This window comes from Amblyomma maculatum, chromosome 6, assembly GCF_055883805.1.
Source record: "Amblyomma maculatum isolate TAMU_Amacu chromosome 6, ASM5588380v1, whole genome shotgun sequence".
Lineage (NCBI taxonomy): Eukaryota > Metazoa > Arthropoda > Arachnida > Ixodida > Ixodidae > Amblyomma > Amblyomma maculatum.
Window position 1 is genome coordinate 84,883,684 of NC_139349.1, and position 27,126 is coordinate 84,910,809.

The window sequence follows — 27,126 nt, forward strand, 5'->3', positions numbered from 1 at the left end:
TAATACACGATTTCGCAAATACCATAAACAACGGTGAACAAGACGACATTTTTATAACGTTTTTGAAAGCTTTCAACAAAGTCTGTTACTATAAACTACTGCATAAATTAAACAAAATTCTTAAAACTCCTCAGCTCATTAACTGGATATCGGTTTACCTTATTGGACGCAAGCAGTTCGTTTTAAAACTCAAGACTCTGAAAAACTTTCCGTTGACTTCGGCGTTCGCCAGGGCTCGGTTCTTGGGCTTTTTCTTTTTCTCCTTTACATCAGCGATATTGTCAAAGATGTTCCTGCAGAGTATATGCAGACGACTGTGTCCTGCACTCAGAAATAGAAGGCCCCTCGCATCAAGCATTTTTAAATAATACATTTCAGAAGGTTGTTGCTTGGTACAAGGATTGGCAAATGGCGGTACATTTTGAAAAAAAAAAAAAAAAAAAACAGTTTATACGTGTGTCACTCACAAAAACAGTGAGCTTAGTTTCAATTACTCAGCTAAAAATATGTTTCTTTCTGAAGTAACAGAATACAAATACCTTGGGCTGTGGATAACCACCAACCTCAAATGGAATCTCCACATTGATAAAGTAACCGCTAACTCCTGGAGTTAATTGTTTTTTCTTCGAAGAGCTTTAAAACTGTCCACAAGCAATGTCCGTGTACTAGCATATAACACAATTATACTTTCGATGCTTGATTACGCAGCAGTTATCTGGGGCCCTTTAACACAAACTAACGTCAAAAAGCTCGAACTTGTGCAGGAAAAGGCGGCCAGCTTTATATACAATAATTTTTCTTGTAGGACTTCCGTCACAGAACCTTTATAACCAGCCAACTTGCCGACTAACACAGCGTAATCGAGTTTTCAGACTAAAATTTATGTATCAGACTGTAAATGGACACTACAACGTTAATATCTTTGATATAATTACACTTTCTTCTGGATATGCCACCAGGCAGAGGCATCAGCTAAAAATGACACCATTCCGTGTAAATAACGGTTGCTTTAAATATTCATTTTTTCCTAGAAATGTAAATGACTAGAATAGCTTAACTAACATAACAGTAACTCAACCTTCTTTGTCTTTCTGATGACGTAAAATCTCAAATATGCTTTTTCATTTTATGCTTTCTTTTGTTTTCAAGCAGTGCATTGTGTTTAAAAGTGGCGCTAGTTGTATTTACCTGACAGTGCATTTTTCCTTCTTCATATTGTGTATTCATACAGCAGTGCATTTTTGCTTCAGTTTGTTTTGTTGCTTACGATTATTGTTTTCCCGCAATGTTATACTCCCACCCTGCTAAAATTCCTCGTAGATTGCAGTATTTGTAAACAAACAAATAAATAAAATAAGTTTGCCCTATAACATTTTGTCAATGGCGCAGGTAACCAGAGCAACGGACATTGACGAGTCGCCGTTGCAGGACGCAAGTTTCAAGCCGTGGGGAGGAGACAGAGATTCGGTGGAGCAATTACCTGTCCACAGCGCGCAGTACGGCCTTTAGCGACAGACACCATAGCATGAGGAATCAATACATTTGTGTTGACTCAGGTGAGGTGCATCGAATCTAAAGTGGCCTCTTGAAACCTGAACTCATACAGTAGAAGATAGAGGCACAGCCGCCGCAGCGGTATTTTCGGAAACAGAAAACAGAGTCACCCCACTATACGAGCCTTCCTTTCGACCAGGTTTAACGCATTTCCAACGCTAAGCTCACGAGTGTGGCAGTCGACGTTGACGCCACGCAACTTCAAACAGGAGAGCCCAAGGATGACGTCGTGCGCTGCTCAGGTGAACACCGCCATTTCCGCAAGAAACTATTAGCCACCAAAGGAAACTTGAACACATGAACACCCTGATTACAGGTAATGGTTCACCCCTCACACCACAAAGCTGGGCCCTTTTATCCCCCTGAAATACCACATTTCTTCCTAGGCGAGGCCTAAAGGCAGCACTCATTATGGTTTGGCGGCGCCGGCATCAACCAAAGCCATGGCAGGTACACCATCACCTAACACGTGAACTTTGCTCCATAACATTAGCACACACTGGGACATCTCTTCAAGCAGCGGACATCCATCGGTCATGCAGACTAGTGTTTTGACGGAGGGGAGCGATGCCGGGGCGATGGAGAGCGGCGCGTAGAGAAAGCTGGAGGTGGTATCACACCTGTTTGATTCTTGTGAAATATTCCAGAACGGCGCAAGCCACGGTTTCCCGGAATCAGGAGTGGGGCGCGAACGCCAAGGAGAGCCAATGCTATAATCTTGCGGCGGAGGATATCTCGTGGAGCCGTAAATGATGTTTGGAGGCGAGGGCAGGATTGCGAGATGGGGCCGGAGTGACCGCAGCGAGCACAGAATGATTTCGAAGAATAGGCAACGCGGGGAAGTAGTCGCCACACAACATATCGCGTCAACTGGTCTCAAACGTGATGGTTCCGTCTGGAAGCAGTGAATCCGTTGCCTCGAGATGCTCTCGTCGAATTGCACTGCCGCAGCTCTGCGATACTTGGTATTCCTAAAGGTCCGCTGGTTTAACGGGGGCTGCCGGAGGCGGACGCGGCGAATACACGGGAGAGAGCGCTGGAGAGCGCCGAAGAGCGCTAGCCCGAAGCTAACTCCAGTGACCGAGTCACTTCTTCACAAAACTATCTGACAGATCGTGGAGAACAGATCACCAAACGATGTTTCAGCATCTCGAGCGTGTGGTACTGCTGGATTATATCAGACACGGAGACATGAAGCTCGATTTCCCGAAATAGAAATTGTCAATGTCTTTGGTAAGATGGATAGTGTATTTATTGAAAAGAAAGGCAGGGAGGTAGGCCGGAGTGATTAAAATCTGGTCTGCTACTGTACACTGGGAAAGAGGAAGGAGAGAAGACAGATGATAATAATAAGTAACGATATGGGAGAAGGCATATGAAAAATATACAGGCACGGCACTTTGCTTTACAAGCGCGAATCAAGTCCGCTGGCGCACAGAAAACGGCAAAGAGCCCGCACTGCCTAGACACCCCTCCTCTTGTCCTGCCAAGCGCCCATCAGCAGTTCCTCCGACAGAGGCCTCTTGTCCAATTATGCTTCAACGAAAGGGCTAGCACATTTATTTCACGCGCATACACAGGGCACGCCAATATATATTGTCCACAGTGTCGGGGATACAACATACCGGGGAATCCACCTGTCCAAAAAATTACAAGTATCTGCGCGTGAAAGCCACGTTCAAGCGCGGAATTTCACTCGGAACATACAATATCAATGTTCGATCGAGCCTTCTTAGACGAACGTGTCTGGCGCTTCACTGGGCCCAGTAAGCTGCCGTAGCATTCTTCATACAGTTCATTAGAAGACACGTCGTCACCGCTCTTGAAGAAGGCACAGCTGTTTGGAGGCCATTACTGAGGGCCATTTTTGCTTCAACATCTGCCTGTTCACTTCCATGGAGCCCGCAGTGGGCAGGGATTCATTGAACCATTATCCTGTGGCCTTGCAGTCGGCCAGATGTAAGGAGCTCTATAATGCTTAGTGCCAGATACTGGCAGGCGATGTGGCGTAAGATATTTTCCAAACTTTGCAATGCGGTTTTTGATTCGCATGAATACGCACCTTTTTAAAGGTGGTTCCACACATATGTAGCAAATAGATTCCCGAAGGCCTACAAGTTCAGCAGCGGTCGACGTAGAAGTATGTCCCAAAAGGAAATGTACAGTTGTTTTCTGAGCGGGTATGACAACAACTGCAGCGGATGTCTGTGCTTACACAAATTTGTCAGTGTATAGATGATTATGATTAAGATATTCTGGTTAGATGTGCGCCAGAGTAAGTCGTTTTGAGCCCACTAAGGGGCATCATTGATTTATTTAGTATCCCGAGAACACGAAGGTGCACCAAAGGGTTATTCATCACCCAAAGTGGTTGGAGGGACGATATGGGAGGGCATATCCTTTTGGTACTTACGACTGATGGCAGCGGAGTGCACACTTGTAAAACTGCAGTCCGTCGCTCGTCCAGAATCTTGCTTAGTGGGTGAAAACGGTCTCATGTAAGTACTCGTAAATATACATGACAAGTATATGGATGTTGGGTGAGCATGTGCCTCTTCCATTGTGCCTTTGTTAGACGCGCATCTGGGCAGTCCAAGGCATATTTTCAGTGCCTCAGCTTGCACGCTCTCTAAAGTCCTCAAGCAGAAAATGCTCATATTAGAGAGCACTGGGAGACTGTACTGGATTTTGCCAACAAACAAAGTCTCGTAAAGCTTTAGTACGGAGCGCTGAGTTGGACCACATTTAATCCCAGATATGAAACGAAGAACATGACAAAAATTGATTAGCCTGTTCTTCACCATATAAATATGTTTCGACCAAGATAGCCTGCGGTCAATAATTACTCCCAAGAATCTGCGATTGGATAAGTACGGTATCACAACTCCATGAAGAGTAATCGGGTAACGGCTAACACATTTTCCCGTATATGCGATCACTGCACATTTTTTGCCGCTAAAAGCAAACCTTGACGCCGTAGGTACATCGAAGTCGATGACACAGCTCGTTTCAATCTAGCACGTAGTTGTGGGTGCGTCGAACCAGAAGCCCAGATGAAGATGTCGTCAGCATATGCACTTATGTGGATATTAGGTGGCAGTTAACTCGTCAGGCCAATTAGCGCAATGTCAAATAAAGTTGAGCTGAGAACTCTTCCCTGTGGAACTCCACAACCGACCTGATAGCGGGTATTATCTCCATCAGGTGTAGTCATGTAAACAGAGCGGCCGTTAAGATAGCTCACAATCTACATGTAAAGCCGGCCGCCAACTCCCGAGTCGTCACGTCCACCAAGAAAAGCATAATGAAGGATGTTGTCGTAAGCCCCCTATATATCTAAAAAGACAGCAGCTACTAGTCAACGGTGACGCTTTTCGTCTTCTACTGTCGCAACAAAGTCGATGACGCTGTCGGTCTTCGGCAAGCCTTTTAAGGAGGTGGCCATATTTGTCACCTTCCGTCATGCGATACCGACAAGCTTTCTCAGTTTCAAGACATCCTCGATATACGTCGTGCATGTTTTCTCAGAAAGCTAGCCACCCGTTTAGCTAGGTTCTTCGCATCAGAGTCTCCGAATCGCTTCTTTAACTTTATTACGAAGCAATCGTATGTCATGAAAGTGTCCTCGTGTTCATTGTGCCACGTTAGGGCCTTGTCAGTAAGCTCGAAGAACACATTGGTCAATCGGGCGGAAGAGTCCCATTTATTGTAACGACTGGTCAAATGGTAAGGCCACCCACCCACGATTAAAACATTATTCTGCGAGAATTAACCTCGTTATCTTGCTGAATTCGAGATGCTTTCTGGCGCTCCGGCCGCGCCCACATCACTTGTAGCAAGGACTGCCAGTAATTCAAACTGCCCGTGCGGACGATATGCGGTTTATTTTTTATTTCCTTGCCTCTCACCTAATGGAAGATAGGTTGATGAGATGAATGTACAGTCGGTCACACTGCTTTCATGAACTGCTCGCTAGCACTGAGGTAAAGCTACCAAAGCCTGTCTTATCACGTCCTTGCAGTTTCGCTTTGTTTTCAATGTACGCACAGTCATGAGAAATATGAGATGGAACAAACGTTTTACACAAAACTGCGACCATTTCGATATTTTTCGGTTCAGTGTGAGGACGTACAATAGGAATTATGCACCCAGAGTGGAAGTGGTTAAAATACCTAAAAAAAGAAGCTTACAAAAGAAAAATTAAATAACACATAATTATGAAGTAATCGATGAATGCATGCTCAAACTTTCTTCAATCATTTTTTTCTCATGACTGTACTATCTCTTTAGAAAGCCGCAGGAACAAGAACAAAATTAAACATGTCAAATAGCAATGGCATTAGGTGCTCAATATCGCCCATGAGCGAGAAGCTTGAGTCCTTCTCGAAACACTGGAAATTTATTGCATATTTCAACGTGGCAAAGAAGTGTGCCAAGCCAACGACAGCGAGACAAGGCTGCGGAGAAAGAAGCACGTGCAATATTAGTGATCAAAACCAGGCTTTATTACAGGATGCTTCTGCGAAAATTGATTATTGCCTTATTGTCTGTTCTAAGCTTCACAGGTGAAAACAGGGTTATATCCTTGTGCCAATTATTTCGATTGGTTTCTGAATGAACGAAACAGGTGTCGAAAATTCGCAATGAATCGCAAAGCACATTTGCTGGCCGACAGAACAAACGAATGTGCTAACCTGGACAGACTTTGAACGTAATAATTTTAGGACTAACATTCTCTTCATAAACGACTCCGAAAATTCATAAAAAAGAGTAGAAACGTATTATTCTAGTCCGCGACTTCGTCCCTATGTCCTATAGCGTCATTCTTAGAGGGACAGTGTGTGAAATGCATGTGACTTTGTACAGTGCCTCATGTGCGAAAGCATGAGATTGATTTCTTGGTCGAAAAGCAGCCTCAAACTATGGCACATTCGCCGTACATGTAAACAAGTTGCTCACGCGAGTCACCATTTTAGCAGCGTGCTTAACTTCGTGACAACACAGATGAGCCTACTGATACATTTTCTCTTCAAGAAGCAATAAAATCACTCGTTATTGATCAGATACAGCAGATATTGGAACTTAACGAAGCCAAAAAGTTTCGACAGGGCATAAAACCCGCGGTCTGGCTTCACGCAGTTCAATACAAAGGAGAGTGTGCTGTGTGAAGTGAGTGGCGGGAAGCAGTTTCTAAAGTTATGAATTAAAGAACTGGTGGGATTCCAAGGCTATCAACTTGCTTAAAAGGAGGAAAGAATGTTTTCGTTTGGAGTGGTAATTTAAAGCCTGGGGAAACGCTTTAAGCTTTGTAAGTTGAAATGAAAAATACGGCTAAAGTTTTGCGGGAGCTTCCAGAAGTGCACGTATTTCGTATTTCGGTCTCATTAACGTTTAACTAAAACTAATTCAGAAGAAGTTTGCGACTAGGGAACTAAGATTAAGATGCCAGCTTCGGGCACAAGCAAACTCAGTCATAAATGAAATTGGAGAAACGTTTTCAGTGCAGGCAATGTCATTTTCGCAAGCATTACAGGTTATTAAATATTGCCGCGAGCCATTAACATTTTTATTTGTTGTTTTTCAACAGTCGCCGGCATGCGGACGGAATCATGCGGCATATGATTTTAGCGGACGGAACGATTTTGTGCTCTTTGTTCATGCTTGCTGACACCAGACGTGGCTTTATCATTTCCTTTGTCGCGCAATATGCGACGATGTCTATCTAGAATGATTCCAGGCACTCGCATCCGCTTCCAAAATGTTCCAGGTTGCTCTGCGCATATTTTGCGTCTATATTTATATCCGTGTTTGCAGACTATAAATTGAGCGCTGACTCGTGGAACGACCATTCTTAGACTGCTGCTTTTGACGCCGCCGCGTTTATTCTTTTGCGGGTACAAAACAGCCTAATAAAGAGTTAAGTTTAATGCAACACCAGTCTCTTCGGTTGCTGCTTTCGACCTTGTCATCACCACGTGACAATACGTATATTAAAGGGTCGATCAAAAAAAAACAAGCAAGAGAGGGACAATTCATTGAAGAGAGGACCGGTATCAATACAAGTTTCTGAATTTGTAAAAAGAAATGAGAAGCTGTACTTTCATTTCGCATGAACGAAATTGATTTTCAATTTACCGTTAAGTGTCTCGATGCACTGAACAAATTTTATTTCAGGGAATTAATGTTTTGTTTGGAGATTTTTTGTGTGTATTCGATAAGACACTTGCTTAAAAATTTTAATAGAACATTGTTTTTTCAGTCTGGATTCTTAGCCACACTAGCCAAGCCAAGTGTGAAGTTCGCACCTTCCGGCTTATTAGTGGTGCCTGAACGGTACTCCGACTGCCCCTCCAGTTACCGTTATATATATAAAGCGATTTATGCGCTAGCCATGGAAACAAATTAAGAGGACCTGTACAATGCACGTGGGATATATCCGCCTTTTTGTTTTATTCAGCAACGTTTCTTTATTTCGACGGATTAACTTTTCACTGGTTCACAATTGAATATTTTATTTGTTCTTTCATATTGCCCATTGCAACCCAGCAGGGGGAAACTTGCAGTGACTGTAATGAAAGCTGGCTAAAATTTTATTCCCAGGGTAATCAAGGCTGACAGCAGTTATACGCTAAGCGCAAGCAGCAATGTAATCAAACTCAATAGCAATTAGTGACACACGAATACGATTGTGCGCAGTAAGTTGTCAGAACTTATTCGTGATGGAGGACTGTTCCTGTAGGTGGGAAAAATATGATGTACGTTATAACTGTTTCTTCTGACAACGCCCTTGCCAAAGGTAAGCACTCTTTCGAGGTAGTAAAAACCATAAGCTTGGTATGTAGAGATTTCAAAAATTTTATGTAGCTAGCTAATAAAGCTGATGCTTAAAAAGAGGTAGTTGGAAAGGAGGTGTGAGCTTTGAGTCAAAACTGTGACATGAAATAATTTTTTCTACAGTAACTCAATGCTCCTCATATAAGTCGTATTTTTATGTGTATTCCATCAATGGACTCAAGTATCTGTCAGATTAGAGTTTTAAATCTTAGAAATTTAGTGCCAAGCTATTCTGAACGTGGGGACCGCATAAAATAGGTAAGCCTAGTTAATAATATCGCACTAGAGGTGAATGCTGGACAGGCCTTTTCGCAGGAAGCTAATGGGAGGATTTATGGACCTCCGTGGCGTAAAAGACAGGTATGCGGACCAAGCAACAGTTAGTAGCAGATGGTGGACTAGCTGCTCCTCTGCCTCACACCCACGATGAGATCCTTGGGCTGCAGGATACCAAATCCTGGCAAATATTCAAGAGGCACCTGCGGAATCAGAATACAGAGTTCATGAAAGTAGCTGAATTTCCTAGTGCCCGCATCAAAATTAACAGTACTTAGGCATGAAACGCTTATTATCATCACGGTTCATTTCTGTGCGTTTAAAGCTCCCCTGAAGGCATTGCATAACATTAGAAGGGAGGAGAACATTCTTCAGCCATCATACATAGAAAAATGGATTGATTACTGTAACAAAAATACAATTAAAAAGGCTGGAGTATGAATAGAAAATCTAGCTTTCCAAGAAGGGTGCAGCACAGGCTAAAAAAATCAGCGGGTCAGCAATATAAATTAGTTCAGAATAGCATTATAAGGTATGTAAGGAATTTGCCTTGATTACTACCGGATAAGATAATTAGTAGTTGCCTAACTTCGCAAGGTTTATTCCGATAGGCAGCATAGTTTGGGTGATGCCGTTCTTTTTTGCTATACTGGAAAACAAATTTCTGTTAAATACATCTGGGCCAGGCAAGGTTTGCGTTCTCATAGAGCTATATACTAAGAATGTCTGACCAAACTGCGGAGAGCTGTTTATGAAGTTAATTTTTTCACACATCAAAAAACTGCACCATAACGATCAGTATATCCGCAGGCTATATAAATATATCAGGAGGCATGTAGTTATATGTATAATCGTTGCAGACATCACGCTCAAGTTGTTTTCCCTAGTAGCCTTGGCTATTCACAGGCAGCACAAGACAAAGTTTAAAGCAAAATTTCCTTCAGGAGCATTAAGCCATTCTCAGCAACATATTCATACCAGTATTTAAAATATCCCACAGTTGCTTCACAAATAAAAGTGGCGCCCAGAACGCGAGATCTGAATAATAGGCTGCAAGGTGGTTGTAAACGAACGTCAAAAGGACGCCCTTTTTCGTGAACTGACGTCGAAATATATTTTGTGCATAATACAAAAAATTGAAGTGTACATTTGCGGAGTGCATAGATATGGGTCCGAATTAGGCGCCTATGTCCAGAAGAGCGCATCTCTACTCACCTTCAAACGTGACACTCAATTAGTGCATTAAATTTTGAGACTACAAAATATAGAAACTTTGAAAAGAGCTGTCAGTGCATGAAGAACACATACATACATACATACATACATACATACATACATACATACATACAAACAAACAAACAAACAAACATACAAACATACAAACATACATACATACATACATACATACATACATACATACATACATACATACATACATACATACATACATACATACATACATACATACATACATACATACATACATACATACATACATACATACATACATACATACATACATACATACATACATACATACATACATACAAACAAACATACATACATACATACATACATACATACATACATACATACATACATACATACATACATACATACATACATACATACATACATACATACATACATACATACATACATACATGCATACATACATACATGCATACATACATACATGCATACATACATACATGCATACATACATACATACATACATACATACATACATACATACATACATACATACATACATACATACATACATACATACATACATACATACATACAAATATGGGTTACAAGCTATAAAGCTAAACACTTTTGAAAAATGTTTTCTTTTTTGCTCGTACACATACCGTACACTGAAGCACAGAAGAACTTGTCGACTTGTCTAACGTAGACGGTTTATGAAGCTCAGTTTTGAAGCAACCAAACAAGCTCGTTCTTTTCGGGCACAATAAATAGTTGTGAGGACAAGTAGGCATATTTCGTAGCTAATGCGCCTTTTCATTGATAATATGTTAGCCATACTATACCTTTGTTCTGGGACTCCTCACAAACTCTACTTGGTGGATGGCATGAAGTAGGCAAGTTTTCACAAGCTGAATAGCGAATCGCATTCCTATGCAGTTTCTGGGACCAGCACCAAATGGGAGGAAGGTGTACGGACGGATGGACTTGACATTCTCTTCGTTGAACCTGCGTATAAGAAAAACAAACAAACCATGACATTGAAAACAGCCCGTTAACCATCGTTGATTGACGGGAAGTTTTCGCCCTCAACCCCATTTGAAATTTGCTTTTTGTCCATCGTTCTCACTCTTATCTTCTCTATCTGCAGTTTTTACATTCGTTATTTTTTCTGACTGCCGATGTATGCCGACTTAGCCGAACTGGGCCCAAACTATTTTCATTACGTCCGATTTCCCCTTTAATTATTAAGAGGCATGACCTGGATCCTCTAAGCTGAGCAATCCGAGCTCTCCACTCTAACAGAGGACAAAAAACAAAACAATAGAGAGGCTGCGCTGTAGTCGACCAAAGACGTGTGTCAGTCTGGAACGTTCTCCCGACCGTCACTGAGATTAACAGCGCTTGAAAGACTGTGAATAGCAGATATCTCTGTGGAGGCCTATATTTCCCACTGGAGGGAACTGCTTGAAGCATATCAGCCAAAAATATCTTCTGGCTACCGGTAGAATAGACACTGCGTTAATTAACAAGGCGAACTTGTCCAGCCATAAAAACGCTGCTTAGGTTAGAATGGGGTGGAGCGAGAAATTGCTCCTGGGTGCATATAGAAGAAGAAGGTTTTGTCTGCTGACCGACGATAGACCGAAGACATGGGGTATACAAGTTGTAAGGGACAACAAAGCACAGTACTCTGACTCAAATCGCGATAAATTCCTGTCATGAGCAAACCTTAATGGCATCAACGTGCAAGTGCACAAGAAAAACGTAAACAGCATTGCAATTTCCGGGCACCTCGCCATGCACTGCAAAAAGTGTAAACATAACGATGATGATCAGGACAAAACCTGTTACCCACATTTCAATCGCTGCGCAATTCTTGCTAGAGGACGGGATAGGATATCCAGGGAAATCGCAGAAGCGTTCGAAATTCACAGCGCAAATGAGCAAAGTGTGAGTGCACCCTCCCTGTGCTTGTCGCAAAAAGAATTGCATTTTCTCAGAGGCAGGGTAAATGTTTAACTTTTTTCTTGAATGCCCCTCTCCGCTACTTTTGTTAATCACCTTGTGCCACGATTTTAGTCCCGTGCTTTTTGTTTTTACCGTTATATTTTAATGCTTTTACTTGCCTTTTGGCTATGTATATATCTGTTTTACCGGTTTTACTTTCCGTCCCGGCCTCCTACACCCTGGTTTTTATCGCTTTTAGTCTTTTCGGCTTTTCACCTTTTTATCGTATTTTACTCTTGGACATGACTACACTGTTTTGGTGATTGTGCAGGATCGCATTTGGCCACACCCCCCTCTTTGTACAGGGTCGTCCACTTCTAGCTAGAACACGGTCACTGCTTTTAAAGCAACATTGTATCTGACGCAGGCAGATATCGATGCAAAGCGATGCAAGCACACAGAGACACGGATGTGCTGCTTCACATGGCCAGCCACTTTAGATTACTGCGTGGCCGGGTCGGATGCAATTACACCTTGAAAGCAGTGACCGTGTTATAGCTAGAAGTGGACGAGGCTGTACCTTATATATGTGTCCTGCTTCGGAATAAAATTTCAGTTGTTAGTCAGCGCCTGTGTCTTTGTCTCCCTTTCTACGTGTTTCGTCCCGTTCGTTGCGCTGTTTTATTTCATTGTGCTTACCAAGAGGCAACAAATTGAAGCGCACAGTAATAAGCAAATAAGGCTACGTAAATAACACTACATACAGTTTGAGTTAAATGTGCAGTCGTGAGTAAAAGTGGTAAACAACACTTAAGCAGTGGTGGAGCTCAAGAAACCTCGATCGAAAAGCCACCTAGCGACAGCGACAGGCACAACGAAAACGACACATGCATGTCGATGAAATGGGGCAGCACCACGATTGTCTCTACCCCAGATAGTTATTTGTATCTGACGTTGCAAGACACTTTTATCGAGTTCCTCACCGGCTGAGTGTTGTATACCACTTTTGCTCACGACTTTACGTCCAGCGACTTTGGGTTGTCGTTTCAGAGGTTCTAGCTCCCCTCCAAACTAAAACGTAGAGATGTCTAAGCATGTCTGCGCGCAACCAAGCGAAGCTGCAGTCATCTGGTGTGATTTTATTACATCGCACGTCCTGATGACTAATCAGCGCACAGCCATGTCACGCAACTTTATTACGTGATCATTTCGACGAATAAAAATTGAGTAGCACCTCTCTATCAATCAGGTTATATCCTTCTACCACCATGTTTTCCTCCTTGTGTGGGCTCAAATGCTGTGTAAAATAAAATGCGCACGAATGCACACAACGTCAAGCAATTGACCGAATCATCATCAACAGCAACAAAATACTAGATAGGGAAATTGAGCCCTATAGACAAAGGAGGAGTTCGAGAGAGTATACTGAAAGCGGTGGAATGTGTTTGTACTCTTGCCCTCATATTATATTTATTTATAATATAAATAATTGATTACAATGCTACTTAACTGATTTCATTTCGTCGCTGACGTGTGTTTATTGAATTGGGCGCGCCCAAGATGGGAAACTTAATGAAAGGCGAAGCGGATACGAGCCTTGTGACGTGCTTTGTGACGTGCATGCACCCTTGTCCCCCTCACCCTGAGCTCGCGTACTCAGCCATTCCTCGCCGTAAATTTTCACAAAATTTCGGTACCAATTCTCCATCATTCGTACCACACCGATTCAATTCCTTGGAAGATGAGGGAGGGGGACCCATTCATCAGGGCTCGCTGTCGTGAAGGTGCCCATGTCCGGTCAAAATATATCACCTGGGTTTCGGTATGTTTTTCAAAGGGTGACAACTTTCAAAAAGAAATCGACTATTACTTTATGAGAAAAAAAGAAAGGATGCTATTCGCTTCAAAGTTTGCGCAGGCTAAAACAAGAGTAAATGCTTTTTTTTTTTTTTTTTTTAAGACTTTCAGGTCTTGGAAGGAGACAACTGGTTAAGACAAAGATAGCGCTGGCTCTTTCATGACACCAGTTATTGGTAGAACTTATCGCAGAAATTTTGTCGCATAATATCATGTTGCCAGAGCCTTAATTCGGCTTTATACGCTCACATGCAGAGCCCAAAGACGTGGCATTTACGGCAGCACCTCTTCGTAGTAGCAGGCTGCGAGCAATGCAATGAAGTAAATTTCCGCACCAGTCTTACAGCGTATGCTTACTAGTGAAAGGGAGGCCCTCGTTCGATTATAAATCGTCTGCGGTAAGATATACATAGCCGCAAGGGTGAGCCAGTGCGGTCTTGCGTGCGTTGTAAGCGAACACTTGCCTCTCAGGGTTGAAAACATGTGGCTCAGGGTGGAACTCGGGGTCATTGTGTATTGCTTGGATGGGTATGACAATCACGCAGTCACGAGGAACTTTTATTCCCGTTCCTCCGATCACGTAATCCTGAGTAGGTGCCCTTTCAATTCTGCAAGGAGAATACAAACTTAAGAATTATGTCGTGGCGGAGCATGTGTTTCGTGCAAAAAAAGTTGTCGTTGACGGCGCAAAAAGCTGAGAAAATTGCTTTGTTACTTTACCTTGGCGCTGGTGACATCATTCTCAGGGTTTCATTTATGACGCAGTCTAGATACGGTAGCTTCTGAACTTCGTCGTAAGACGGCGAAGGCCCCTGAAATCACGAGGAGAGGAAATTGCGGAATAGTGAAATTCATCACGTCAAGGTGATAGGGCTTATATAAAAACAAAATTGATAGGTTTCGATCAAACGATAGAAACTGCAGTTGTAACCACACCATATATGGTGTGAAAGTTTTATGTGTACCGTTGGAGCCCGAATAACATACAATAAAATGAAATACCAGATCGAAGGCAAAAAATTCTACAAGTACTAATCAAATCAAATTTTTATTTTTTTTTTTCTCAGAGAGAAAGAGGTGACGACGGTATGCCACGAGGTATGCTCTCGTATATATACACTTCGGCTGTAAATAGAAAGATAAGGGTCTCGTGCAATATCCCGTACATAAAGGCATAAAATGGAGAAACAAATAACTAGCGAACTTTAAGCTTCTGTGTAGATTCCTACGCCAATAGAATTTGTCGCTCACAGATCATTGCACGGAATGACGAAAAGATGCAACAGAAGTACCTTCAAAAACAACACCGTAAAAGTAAACAACAAAGCCCCGCATAAAAACATGGCATGACTAGTTGCATGAAAGCCAAACGGGGCCCCAGTATAAAAAGTTAAAAAGACATAGGAGCAGTGCCGCATATGGCAGCAAAGCCATTACTGTTTCTGTTACTTTGTAATGTAATAAATTACTTTTCTTATCTAGGTTTTGTAATGTAGCGAATAATGAATTACTTTAGGGCAGTAGTTCCGCAGTAAGAGTAATTACTTCTTTTAGAAATTACTTTTACTAAACTGCATCTTTGTTCTTTTTAGTGAAGGAACTAGGTACGCCCGGTGTATATAGGGTGTCTCGAAAGCAGAATTGAAGCATGGCAAGCTTAGACTAACATAGATCATCACAAAAAAAAAAAAAAAAGTCGTCATAATTGAGTAAAACTGCGTCTGAGACAGCCCGTATCCTGCTTAATCGGCTCACTTATTGTGCGTTTACTACGAATAGTCGCTACCATTCCCCAAGCAGCAGCAAATCAATGTAGGGCACGGCGATGAGCGACCGCCGAATGGCATATGACACAGAAGACAGGGTTACAGGCAGTTGATGTCTTCACATCCAGTTTAATTAAATTTTCTTGTGATCGTGTACGTGTACGGGATGTGCGACGCCCATAGAGACGTACAATTTCTTCAAATTTTGACTGACAGCCATTAAGGCGGAAGCCCTTAATGGCTCAACTGTCGTGGACAAAATGTGTCCCGCTTTTGCTTCGGCTCTGATTGGCCGAGACAGGATGATGTCATGGAGGTCTTGACCAATCACAGAGCACCACCATAGTATGCGTGAATGCGTGTCTTATAAGGTCATATGCTAATCAATGATCAACCACTTATCAATGACTAATTAATCAATTTATTGAATAATTACTAATTATATAATAACTAAGTAATTAACTACTAATTGATTGCTTACTTGACTACATAATGACTAACTGTTTAACTATGCAGTAACTAATTAATTATTGAATTAGTAATTAGTGACAGTTGCGTAGCAGAATGCGGCAATCACGCTTTCGCCTTTCACTACTTTAGTCGCTAAAGTCCCTTGTAATTTTTATCAATCATCGCGGTGTTTTGCCACGTACGTGAAGAAGAGTAGGCGTCTTTTATCTAAATGAAAAAAAAAACACCTCCGTCGACCGGCCTTTCATTACAAATGATACAAATATTTGTTTCTTAGATAACTGCTGATATGCCACAGGTCGTAGCAAAAAGCTCCCTGTGTGTTTTTTACACTGCACGTCGACTAGCTCGTATGCTTGCTAGACATGCACCGCATTATTGTGTCCTTTCCTCCGTTGGCACATGTGTTTTAGAGCGCAGCTCTTTGGCGCCCGTTCCTGGGTTTCGCGTCGGCTACAGGATGTCATCTACGTCGACGCCGCAGAAGACACGGAAGACCCTAACAAATATTCGATATGTGGAGTCACACAGCCCAACACTAACCCAGCGAGACTCGTTATGGCGGAGACTGTTTCCACATTCAGACCCCCTAGTGGCGGAGGAGGCCGCCACAGCCGCGGCCATCGCTTTTACTAATGCAACAACCATAGACTCCAAACTGGCAATCAGTAACTTTGCTAGAGGTAGAGTCTCCAAACCCGCCTCACAAATACCCAGTGAAATGAGAGAATCTCCTCTCGAGAGAGATATCGAATTAATATGGACCCCAGCTCATGCGAGGAATCCGGGAACTGAGGCTGCCCACCAATTGCTCGAGAATTAGCCGGCCGAGCAGTGGCGCAAAATCAGGAACCGGAACCCTTCGGTGAGTCAGCCGTATCATACCACGAACTCACTGCACATTACAAAGCAATGAGAACACTCCCACCACCCCATAAAACACTGACCGGACAACAAGTAATATGGAGACAGCTACAGACGGGGACCCTCCCCAATCCAAATTACATATCAAAATTCATAAATAGGGATATGAATTCCTTCTGCCGGTTTTGCGGGGAGAAAGACAACTTCGAGCATATGATCTGGGCGTGCAAAGCCCATAAGCCTCCCTCAGAACTCTTGCCTGATCCCTCTAAAGAAGCTTGGGACAAGCTAAGGTCCAGCGATGACCCTGGCATTCAGTTCAAGGCCGTCGAATGGGCCGGCGTTGCCAAAAGTCTCCACGGCCTGCGGCACGCTAGTTGACTTCCCACTTACTGTGAATAAAGTTTTATCAGCCTCAGGGCCGGCCGCGTCGGCCTCGTAACCAGCTCCGATATTTGCTCATGTTTTGAAGATTTCGTCTTCGTGCCGAGCGCGTCTCGTCAGGCCTAGCTCACCAAGGGCTCATACATTTGCCGGTCAGGCCTAGCGCCGCCGTCTGCTCATCGCCCAAACTCCTTTACTGCTTCATCTTTCAAGATGGAAGTTGGTGTAGAAGGAGAAGATATTTCACCAGAGGAATTTCATAGCGATCCTCGTTGGACCCGTGCGGTGCGGGCCCGGAACAAGCTCTACCCCAACCTGAAGCAAGCCTCGGACAGCGGCGCGTCCGCGTCTGCTGGAGCCTCGACAAGTTCGGACAACCTTGCTTCCGCGCCGAAAGGCAAGACATCCACTCTCAAGCTGAAGAGGCATGCTCCTCTTCCCCGGTTGCCGACATCGGACTACAAGGTTGTTTTCCGACCGGGCGGGGATTTGGATCTTCGCCTAATAAATGGAGGTGCACTTCTGCCTCTGATCTGTGCTGAAGCAGTAGTCGACTACCACGAAGCGAGAATCAACGACAAGTTGCACATCAACCCGCACAACAACTCTTTCACGGTGAGCACACCTTCTGAAGCTCGAATGAAACAGTTTGTCCGCATGCAAGGTCTTCGCCTCAACGACCAGATGTACCCCCTGAAAGCTTATGTCGCGGCCCCCGACAACGCCGTAAGAGGCATTATTTACAAAGCCGTCTACAATCAGACGCAAGATGAAATCTTCCAAGACCTTGTGGCCCTTACTCAGAGCAAGCACTTCACCATCGCCGACGCCCGGCAGCTCGGCAGGACCAAGTCAATTTTAGTCACGTTTATCGACACCGCGGAGGTACCGCGTCAACTGAACTTCTACGGCACTATTTATTCTTGCTACCCATTCAAGGCAAAAGTTGAAGCTTGCTTCAACTGTCGGAAGCCTGGACACCGTGCCGACGTCTGTCCCAAGGAGAAGACTGACCTGTGTTCCCGCTGCGGCGTTGCCCATCCACCCAAGCAAACGCCGGACTGCGCGCCCAGGTGTATCTTATGCGGTGAAGCCCACTTCACGGGGACCAAACGCTGCAAAGTGCGCTTCGAACGCTCAGGAAACTCCTCCAAAAAATCCACACCGCCGATAAGGCTTTCGGACGCTCGACCTCCTGAGACAACTCTCAAGTCATCTAGACCATCAAGAAGCCGGTTTCGATCGTCTTCGAAGTCGCGCAGCCGCTCGAAGACGGGATCCCGCCATCGCCACAGCAGAAGCCGCTCGAGGTCCTTCCCGCCACTCCCGGACCAAACAGTCCAGGAATCCACGAAACAGGTGAGCTGGAGGCCGCAGTCTTTTCCCGCTCGAGCGAGAGAACGCGGAACTTAAAGCTCACTTAAAAACACAGTCTGAAGAAATTGCCGAGCTTAAACGGCAGCTGCAACTCCTTTTAAGGCGAGAGCAGTCCCCTGCAGTATTGCAAACCCAAGCACCTCTCACCATTTCCAAAACTCCTTCAAACTCTCCCCCCTCCGCGTCCTCTTCGCGCGCTACGTCGCCTGCTCGTGGCGTTCCCGCAAAACGCAAGATAGCCACTGGGGTAGTTCCTTCCGAGCCATCAATGCCAGACCAGACTGCCCTCCTTATGACGGCAATGCAGTCCCTGGAACGCTCGGTACAATCTTTCCGCGCCGAAACCCAGAACTGGATGACGAACGCCGCAAAACGACTAGAGGCTATTGAGAAGCGTCAAAGTGCTCAAGAGGCCTCGTTTTCTCAAATCCAAACCCAAGTTTGTGAGCTTCTCCTCAGAGGTTGCACTGTACTACCCATCCCTTTAGCTATTACTGATAGCACCCAACATGGCGGCACACCCCAACAGAATTAGCGTGTGGCAGTGGAACTGCAGAGGTTTCCGCACAAAGCGGAATAATCTGCAACTTCACTTATCTACCCTATCCCCTAGCGAGATACCGGCAGTGATAGCGCTGCAGGAGACGCTTGTTTCGGTTAAGCTCCGCGACTATACTACTTACGAGCCCTCCACCCAGCCTCAATTCAGGGTAGCGTCGTTAGTGCACCGCAACTTTACCGCGGTCGAACACCCTCTTGAGGTGGATGACGTGGATGGTCTCTTGCTGGAACTCCTACCCCACACACGAAATGCACACACCCTTTTTGTTCTCAACCTCTATAGCCCGCCCAAGAGCCCTCCTGCCCCCCTCATTGGCGCAATCAAGAAAGCCCTCACAGTTAGCGCGGGAGGATCCCTACTAGTGGTTGGCGACTTCAATGCTAGCCATACCAGCTGGGGTTACCGAAAAAACTGCCGTAAGGGTACGGCAATTTTGTCCTTCGTTCAGGACGAAGGGCTTTCTATTCTCAACGACACCTCCTATCCCACCCGAATCGGATCTAGCGTTCAGCACGACACAAGCCCAGACTTGACTCTCTCAAAAGGCGTTCGAGAAAGCCGCTGGACTAATACCACTCACTCATTAGGCAGTGATCACTACATTTTATGCACTGAGCTCTCCATCTCTTCCCTCACCCCACCCAAACGCAATCGGGCCTGCGTGGTCGATTGGGATCGATTTCGCCGCATCCGGCAAAACGCACCGGACACCATTGTGGACTTGGAGGCCTGGGTGGCTTCTCTCACACAGGATGTGGAGTCGGCGACATCCACTATCCCGGAACCAGAGGACACTTCGGCTGCGGATAGTCGTCTTCTCCACATGTGGGAGGCACACGCCAGCCTTGAGAAACGCTGGCTGTCCCAAAAGCATAATCGCACCCTCAAACGGCGAATTTCCCGCCTTGTGAAAGCAATTGAAGCTTATACAAGGGACCTCGCTCGCCAGCAGTGGGGGCAGGTCTGTGACCGCATGAGCGGTAATCTAGGCCTTAAAGACACCTGGTCGCTTTTACGCTACCTCCTTGATCCTGGGCACACCAAGGCCACGCAGCGTAAGAATATTACCCGCATTATTCATCAGCTTCCCCTAGACGATGACGCCCTCCTTCAGACCTTAAAAGATCAGTACGTCACTACAACCCCCTATACCCCCCTCCCTTCTTACACCGGTTCCCCCAACCCTACCCCTGATGAGGAAATCTCTTCAGCTGAAGTCAGGGCGGCGATGCACCGCCTCAGGACGACATCAGCTCCGGGGATGGACCGAGTCACAAATAAGATGCTTCGTAACTTGGATGACCCGTCTGTCGATGCGGTCACGGACCTCTTCAACCAATGCTGGCGCACGGGAACCCTTCCGGCCCAGTGGACACACGCCCGTATCACATTTATCCCTAAACCCGGCAAACCACTCGACATCAAGAATCTCCGACCCATATCTCTAACTTCCTGTCTTGGAAAACTCTTTGAACATGTTGTGCTGGCACGCCTCCAGAACCACATAGATGACCACAACCTCTTCCCTGACACAATGGTCGGCTTCCGGCCACATCTCTCCACGCAGGATGTTATGCTGCAACTGTCAGAAGATGTCCTTCACCCCCGCCACGCAAAGCGCACCCGAGCAATTCTCACCCTAGATCTCATAAAGGCCTTTGATAATATCCGTCACGCAGCCATTTTAGATGCTCTCTCATCGCTTCAAGTCGGCTCGCGTGTCCACCAGTACATATCCGCCTTTCTTAGTCATCGCACAGCAGAAATCACCATCGGCTCGCTCTAATCTCCATCTTTCAAACTCGGTAGCATTGGCACCCCACAGGGTTCTGTCCTCTCTCCACTGCTTTTTAATATTACCCTTATCCCCATGGCACACGCCCTCAACCAAATCCCTGCCCTGTCCCACTCATTATACGCCGATGATATTACACTGTGGACCACCACAGGTAGCATTGGCACCATGGAAGATACATTACAGGCCGGAGCAGACATTGTAGTATCTTTTGCCGCAAATGTCGGCTTGGCTTGTTCCCCTACCAAATCGGAGCTTCTCATACTCCGACCTCCTAGGTGTCGTACAGACAAAGGCCCTCCTCCCCCCATCTTCTTGACAATTGACAACACCCGGATACCAGAAGGGGACAACATCAGGATTCTTGGTATTCTGATACAAAACAATGGCAAGAATACCGCAACCATCACTAAGCTGACGGTGATGGTTCATCAAACAATCCGCCTCATTCACCGCATAGCCAATCGCCATCGCGGCATGCGCGAGCATGACCTCAGACGCCTGGTACAGGCATTTGTCCTGAGCCGTGTTGTGTACTCGCTCCCCTACCTTTTCCTCACGCGGGTGGAGGAAGACAAGGTTAACGCCCTTATCCGACAGGCGTACAAGGCCGCCCTCAACTTACCCCGCTACACTTCCAATGAACGCCTTCTTCACATGGGCATCCATAACTCCCTAGCTGAGCTCACAGAAGCCCACCGCTCAGCCCAGTTGGAGCGATTATCATCTACCCTCACCGGGCGGAACATCCTTGCTCGCATCCATCTCTCACCTCCCGGTCACTGCTCTACACAACATACACTTCCCCCTGCGATACACCGCGTTCCTAAGGTGCATCCCCTGCCAAAGAATATGCACCCAGAGCACCATGTCGATCGCCACAAGGCACGCGCAGAAGCTCTTCACAAAAACTATGGCTTCCAGCCAGAGACCGTTTACGTAGACGCTGCCTCATACCCCTCCCGCCCAGCGTTCGCCCTCAGCGCTGTTTCCAACTCTTTGCAACTGGTCGCGGCCGGTACAACTTTTGCCTCCACTTCCCTGGAGGCGGAGGAGGCGGCGGTTGCCCTCGCCATAGCTACCACCCGAGCCACAACCATCTTTAGCGATTCTAAATCCGCCGTACGGAACTTCGCCCGCGGTCGGATCTCTACCCCAGCCTTCCGGTTCCTCGCCTCCCTCTCCCCACCCGAACACCCTATTCAACTAATATGGGTGCCCGCTTACACGGGTCACCCAGGCAACGAAGCAGCTCACTCTTTTGCTCGAGGATACGTCAGCCGAGCAGGGACTGCCACTGCCTGGGGAGATGCTCGCGAGCGCATGGTATCCTATCACGAAATCTCTCTCCATTACCGTGATCAACGAACCATCTACCCTCCTCCTCATAAATCTATGACTAAGCTACAACAGGTGACGTGGCGCCAGCTTCAGTCCCGTACATTCCCATCCCCCGCTTTCTTATCTTTGATCCATCCAGGACTGTTCTCGCCGCAGTGCACCCTGTGTGGGGCACCTAAAGCTCATTTTGAGCATATTATGATCAAATGCTCGGAATTCCACCCTCCAGCCACTTGGCAACTCTCCGACCTCGAGCGATGGGAGGCTGCGGTGTCCAGCTCTGACCCGACCGTTCAAAAGCGGCTGACAGACTAGGCTTTGGGTGTCGCTGTGAAGCACCAGCTTTCGGCCACAACACGCAGCCAAGAGCCGACCCGTCATTATAATGTAATCCCTTAAGGCTCCCAAATATAAAGTTTTTCACCACCACCACCACCCCCCTTTTACCCCCCCCCCCCTCCCAGTTCGAGCCGGCGCTTCGGCCACTGGAGCCTCGCAGGAAGAGGGGGAGTACACTCAGCGGCGAACGATGGGGGCACGAGCGAGCGCAGCAACCAGAGACACGAGGAAAGGAAGGGGGGGGGGGGGAGGGGTTGCCGGAGGCAGCGCTAGCAGCGACTGACTGATGCCGCTGCCGCCGCTAGCCTGTCAAGACAACGTGACAGCGTAGAAGGTCTGATTGATTTATAAGAAGGGAAAGGGCGCGGTAACTGTCTCCCTTGTTTTTGTGGACACCTCAGCCGCGCCGTAAGGGAAGGAAGGTGGGAGTAAAAGTGGAAAGAGAGAAAGAGGAGCCATAGTGGAGGGCTGCGGAGTAAGTTTGACCACCTGGGGATCTTTAACGTGCGCTGATTGCTGTGGCTGTAGGAAGAAGGAAAAGAAAATGCACGGGCTTACTACTGGCTCTGTAGCTGAGCGATCTCCGCTGCCTGCCTGATTGATTTATAGGAAGGGAAAGGCGAAGTAACTGTCTCACTTGTTTTCTGTGGACACCGCAACCGCGCCGCAAGGGAAGGGAGGAAGGTGGGAGTGAAAGTGGACAGAGAGAAAGAGGAGCCGTAGTGGAGGGCTACGGAGTAATTTCGACCACCTGGGGATCTTTAACGTGCGCTGACATCGCACAGCACACGGACGCCTATTCGTTTCGCCTCCATAGAAACCTCCGCTGCCTCGTGCGGACAGAAAAGAGCAAGTAGAAAAGAAAGAAAAAGAAGAGGGAGAGAAAGATGCGCGCCGCAACAACAGCCGTCGTCCACCATCGAAGCGGTGGCGGGTGCAACGACGGCCCACAACAGATAAAAATTCGGTGGCAGGCCAGCCCCCGCCGCAAGTGGCGGTGACCTGCCTGCCCCAGCGCCATCAGGGGAACGTGCGCTGAAAAAAAACTGATACATTTATAGGAAGGTAACTGTCTCGCTTGTTTTCTGTGGAGACCGCAACCGCGCCGTAAGGGAAGGGAGGAAGGTGGGAGTGAAAGTGGAAAGAGAGAAAGAGGAGCCGTAGTGGAGGGCTACGGAGTAATTTCGACCACCTGGGGATCTTTAACGTAATCTTTGACGTGCGCCGATATGGAGGGGACGGAGTGTGGCTCGTACCGGGCCTGATGGGGCTGAGTAACACCCTCTTGACTAAGGCCCTTCCACGGAAGCCATGACGTGACGCCAGTTGTCCTCGCCACCCTGGACGCTGCTTTAGGCCGCCTGGCGTTCACGTTGAATCTCTCGCGGCTGCTTGCCCAGGTGCGCGTTTGTTGCAGATTTTTGCGTTCGGTAATTATTAAGGGAGCTTGACTAACACTCGAGTTTATTTTTTTCGCACCACCGAGGCATGCACCGCCAATGTCAAAGGTAGCTTTTAGACTAGTAAACAGCGTTCTGAAATAGAGTCGCAAATGCTTTTACAGAAATAGTTTTATTGCCTGGAAGGGTCGGAAGCGGCCAATTTCATTTCTTGCTTGACGTCTTCATTTTTCTGTCCGCAGCTTTTTTTTGCGCTGCACCTTGAATATGATCGTTTCTCGTTTTACAAAAGTTGTTCAAAGTAACGTTTGTTGCGGCACGCACTACATGCCGCACTAGAGTTTCTGGTGTGTGACCATTTTTACAGGTTTCCAAGGCGGTATCTCGCAGAAATGAAATGCCTATACGGGGCTAGCCAGCCACCGGATTTGTATCTTGTAGGCCGTAGTTTCACCCGCCACCGCTTCGGTGGTGGACAACGGTATTGCCCTCCGGGGCTGGGACTGGTTCAAGTAAGCTGTGCAGTTCGGGTAAATAGGTGGTACGGCAATGGACACCAGATGAAACCTGTCACTGTCAACTGTCAAAGACTGTCCTGTTGCTGCATCAATGTGTGATAGCCTCTTCATTAGGTCTTTCTCTTGGAAGTGAAGTTCACAAACTTGCGCAATGAAAAATATGTAGTCACTTATTGCCGGTATATCGATACACTATTACATAATTTGCGTGTTATTAGGGAGTCCAGAACAGTACTGCATACTTCTGTTCATTATCCCTGGCCTGGTCAAATTCACTGACTGCCAGTCTTTTCACGTCAAACATTATTTAAGCACTACATGACCTTCTGGTCGAGCACGTGGGACATGGGGAGTACGGCATAAACTTCAGTTTCTCACCATTTAATGCACGCTGGGTGTGAAATACTTCCGCGGGATGGCTCTAATCCACGATTCATTTCTTGGAAGAAGGCAGTGGAGAAGGTAACAACACACAACATAAGAAGCACACACAAACACGAGGACATTATTTTATTCCTGCTGGCATCCTTTGGAAACGCGAGAACACGCACCTTGGGACCAGTGTCATAGTTCCCGCGACACACAGGAAGCCAACACCACCCCATGTTACGCCACGTCAAATGTAGTCTTTTTCGCATCGCCATATCCTCGTTTCAAGCACCGGTGAGGCTGCTCACACTTCCATATTTTGCACTTACTGACTGATACATGCAAAAATACATGCACACGATTGAAAGCACACTTGAGCTTAAGTAGCGTGAACGCGGAGTTGTGCAGCACCAAACCTAATGAAGAGAGTAGGCAGCGACGACTAAAAAGCTGATATTCATTTGCTCAAACATTTTCGCTCGAACCTGTTTCTGGGATCGTTCGGAGAAAGCCTTTATGGGCTCATACTGTCGTCGAACAAAGCTATCCGGGCGAGCGGCGCACCTGGTTGGTGGACAGAGAGGTGACATCACCAGCCACCAAAATCGAAGCGACCAACCAGAAGTCTCATTTTGTCTAGCGTTCCTGCCATCTGCAATCCCACACGAACGCACGCCAAAGAACGCCACGCGACAGGAGCGATGGTGTACCGTCCAAACGCCAAAGGTGTTGGCAGAAAAGGACAACTAGCGTGACGTAGACGCTGGGGAGAGGAGGATGTGAGCAGGCCTTGTAAAGGTCGAGGTGTTGGGCTAAGATAGGTAGGTCAACGTTGCTTGCGGCGGGGGTATAGTGCCTAGAATATATATTCTAGGCACTACAGCGGGGGCTAGCCTGCCACCGCATGTTTCATTGTACCCACCACCGCTTAGGTGGTGGACGGCGGCTGTTGCGGCGCGTGTCTTTCTCTCTCTCTTCTTTTTAACGCGGTAGCGTTAAGGAGCTCGTGTCGCAGAAAAGCCGGTGTCGTCGGCGTCCAGTGAGCGATAAATCCCGGCATGCACTTCATAAATAAAAAGCAAGTTGGAAAGCTGGGTGGAAATCGAACCAGGGTCTCCGGAGTGTAAGACGAAGACGCTACCACTCAGCCACGAGTTTTTTTTTTTTTCTTTATTACACTCAGCCACGAGTTCGATGCTTGAAAGCGGTACAAAAAAAAGCTTCTAGTGAATGCGGTGTTGCCTTAGAAACATGCCGTAGAACGTTATACTGCAGTGTATATCGGTAATTATGAGCATGTTACTTACAGAAGTCGCAGTTACACGAGTAGCGAAGTACGTTTCCGCTACATTTCTTCTGCGCTCTGCGCACATGCAGAGCCATCTTGCGGCAAACACAGAAGAACCCCTCCTCGCAATGTGCGGCGCTGCCCCGACACGTGGCGCGCCACTCGCCCCTGACGTTTCGCCGTGCACCCTCACAGGTTGTAGAATCAAGCGTCTTTCCTTTCTTTAGATCACTATCTTCGCTCACCCGCTTCTCCCCTTCGGGCCGCGCGAGTACCGGTGCGAGGATGCCCCAATACCCTTGCGTTTAGTAAGTTTTCTCGACGAGGTGCAATAACGCTATCGCGTTCCACTCTTGAAGGCGAAGCTTAAGCGTCCTCCAAATTTTGGTTTCTGGGGTTTAACGTCCCAAAGCAACTCAGGCTATGAGAGACGCCGTAGTGGAGGGCTCCGGTAATTTCGACCACCTGGGGTTCTTTAACGTGCACTGACATCGCACAGCACACGGGCGCTTTGCCTTTCGCCTCCATCGAAAAGCTGCCGCCGAGGCCGGGATTCGATCCCGCGAAGCAATACTACTTTAGCTACCACCTCAGCCCGTCAAAAGGCGCGGCGGTGGCAGCCATGCTTTACCTTTAGTGGGACCTGGCTGTGTGACGTCATACCATCTGTGTAAGAGTGGGGGCTCAACTCGCGCCGTCGCCTTGCGCAGTGGCAGCTACGGCCTGACTCCGTTCCTCTTACTAGTGGCACTGCGCGCTGCGTGACGTCATACCATCTGTGTAAGAGCGGGGCTCACCTCCCTTGCGCGGTGGCAGTTACCGCCTGACTTCTGCTCCTTTCACCATGTGGCGCTGCGCGCTTCGTGACGTCATACCATCTGTGTAAGAGCGGGGGCTCACCGTCGCCTGGCGCGGTGGCAGTTACGGCCTGACTCCGCTCCTTTCGTCAAGCCATGAGATGCCGCCTAC

General features: G+C 46.7%; 1 protein-coding gene across 1 annotated transcript in view; it reads right to left on the reverse strand.

Annotated features, from left to right (window-relative positions):
• Positions 1-8,049: 8,049 nt before the first annotated feature.
• LOC146186179 (cytochrome P450 3A24-like) overlaps positions 8,050-27,126 on the reverse strand; it is a 40,915-nt gene continuing 21,838 nt past the window's right edge. The window contains exons 11-14 of the mRNA XM_084607074.1: positions 14,404-14,495; positions 14,148-14,291; positions 10,722-10,884; positions 8,050-8,867 (exon numbers count right to left, since the gene is read on the reverse strand). Coding sequence (XP_084463200.1) covers positions 8,787-8,867; positions 10,722-10,884; positions 14,148-14,291; positions 14,404-14,495 — 480 coding nt within the window. The 3' untranslated portion in view covers positions 8,050-8,786. The remainder of the gene's footprint in view (positions 8,868-10,721; positions 10,885-14,147; positions 14,292-14,403; positions 14,496-27,126) is intronic.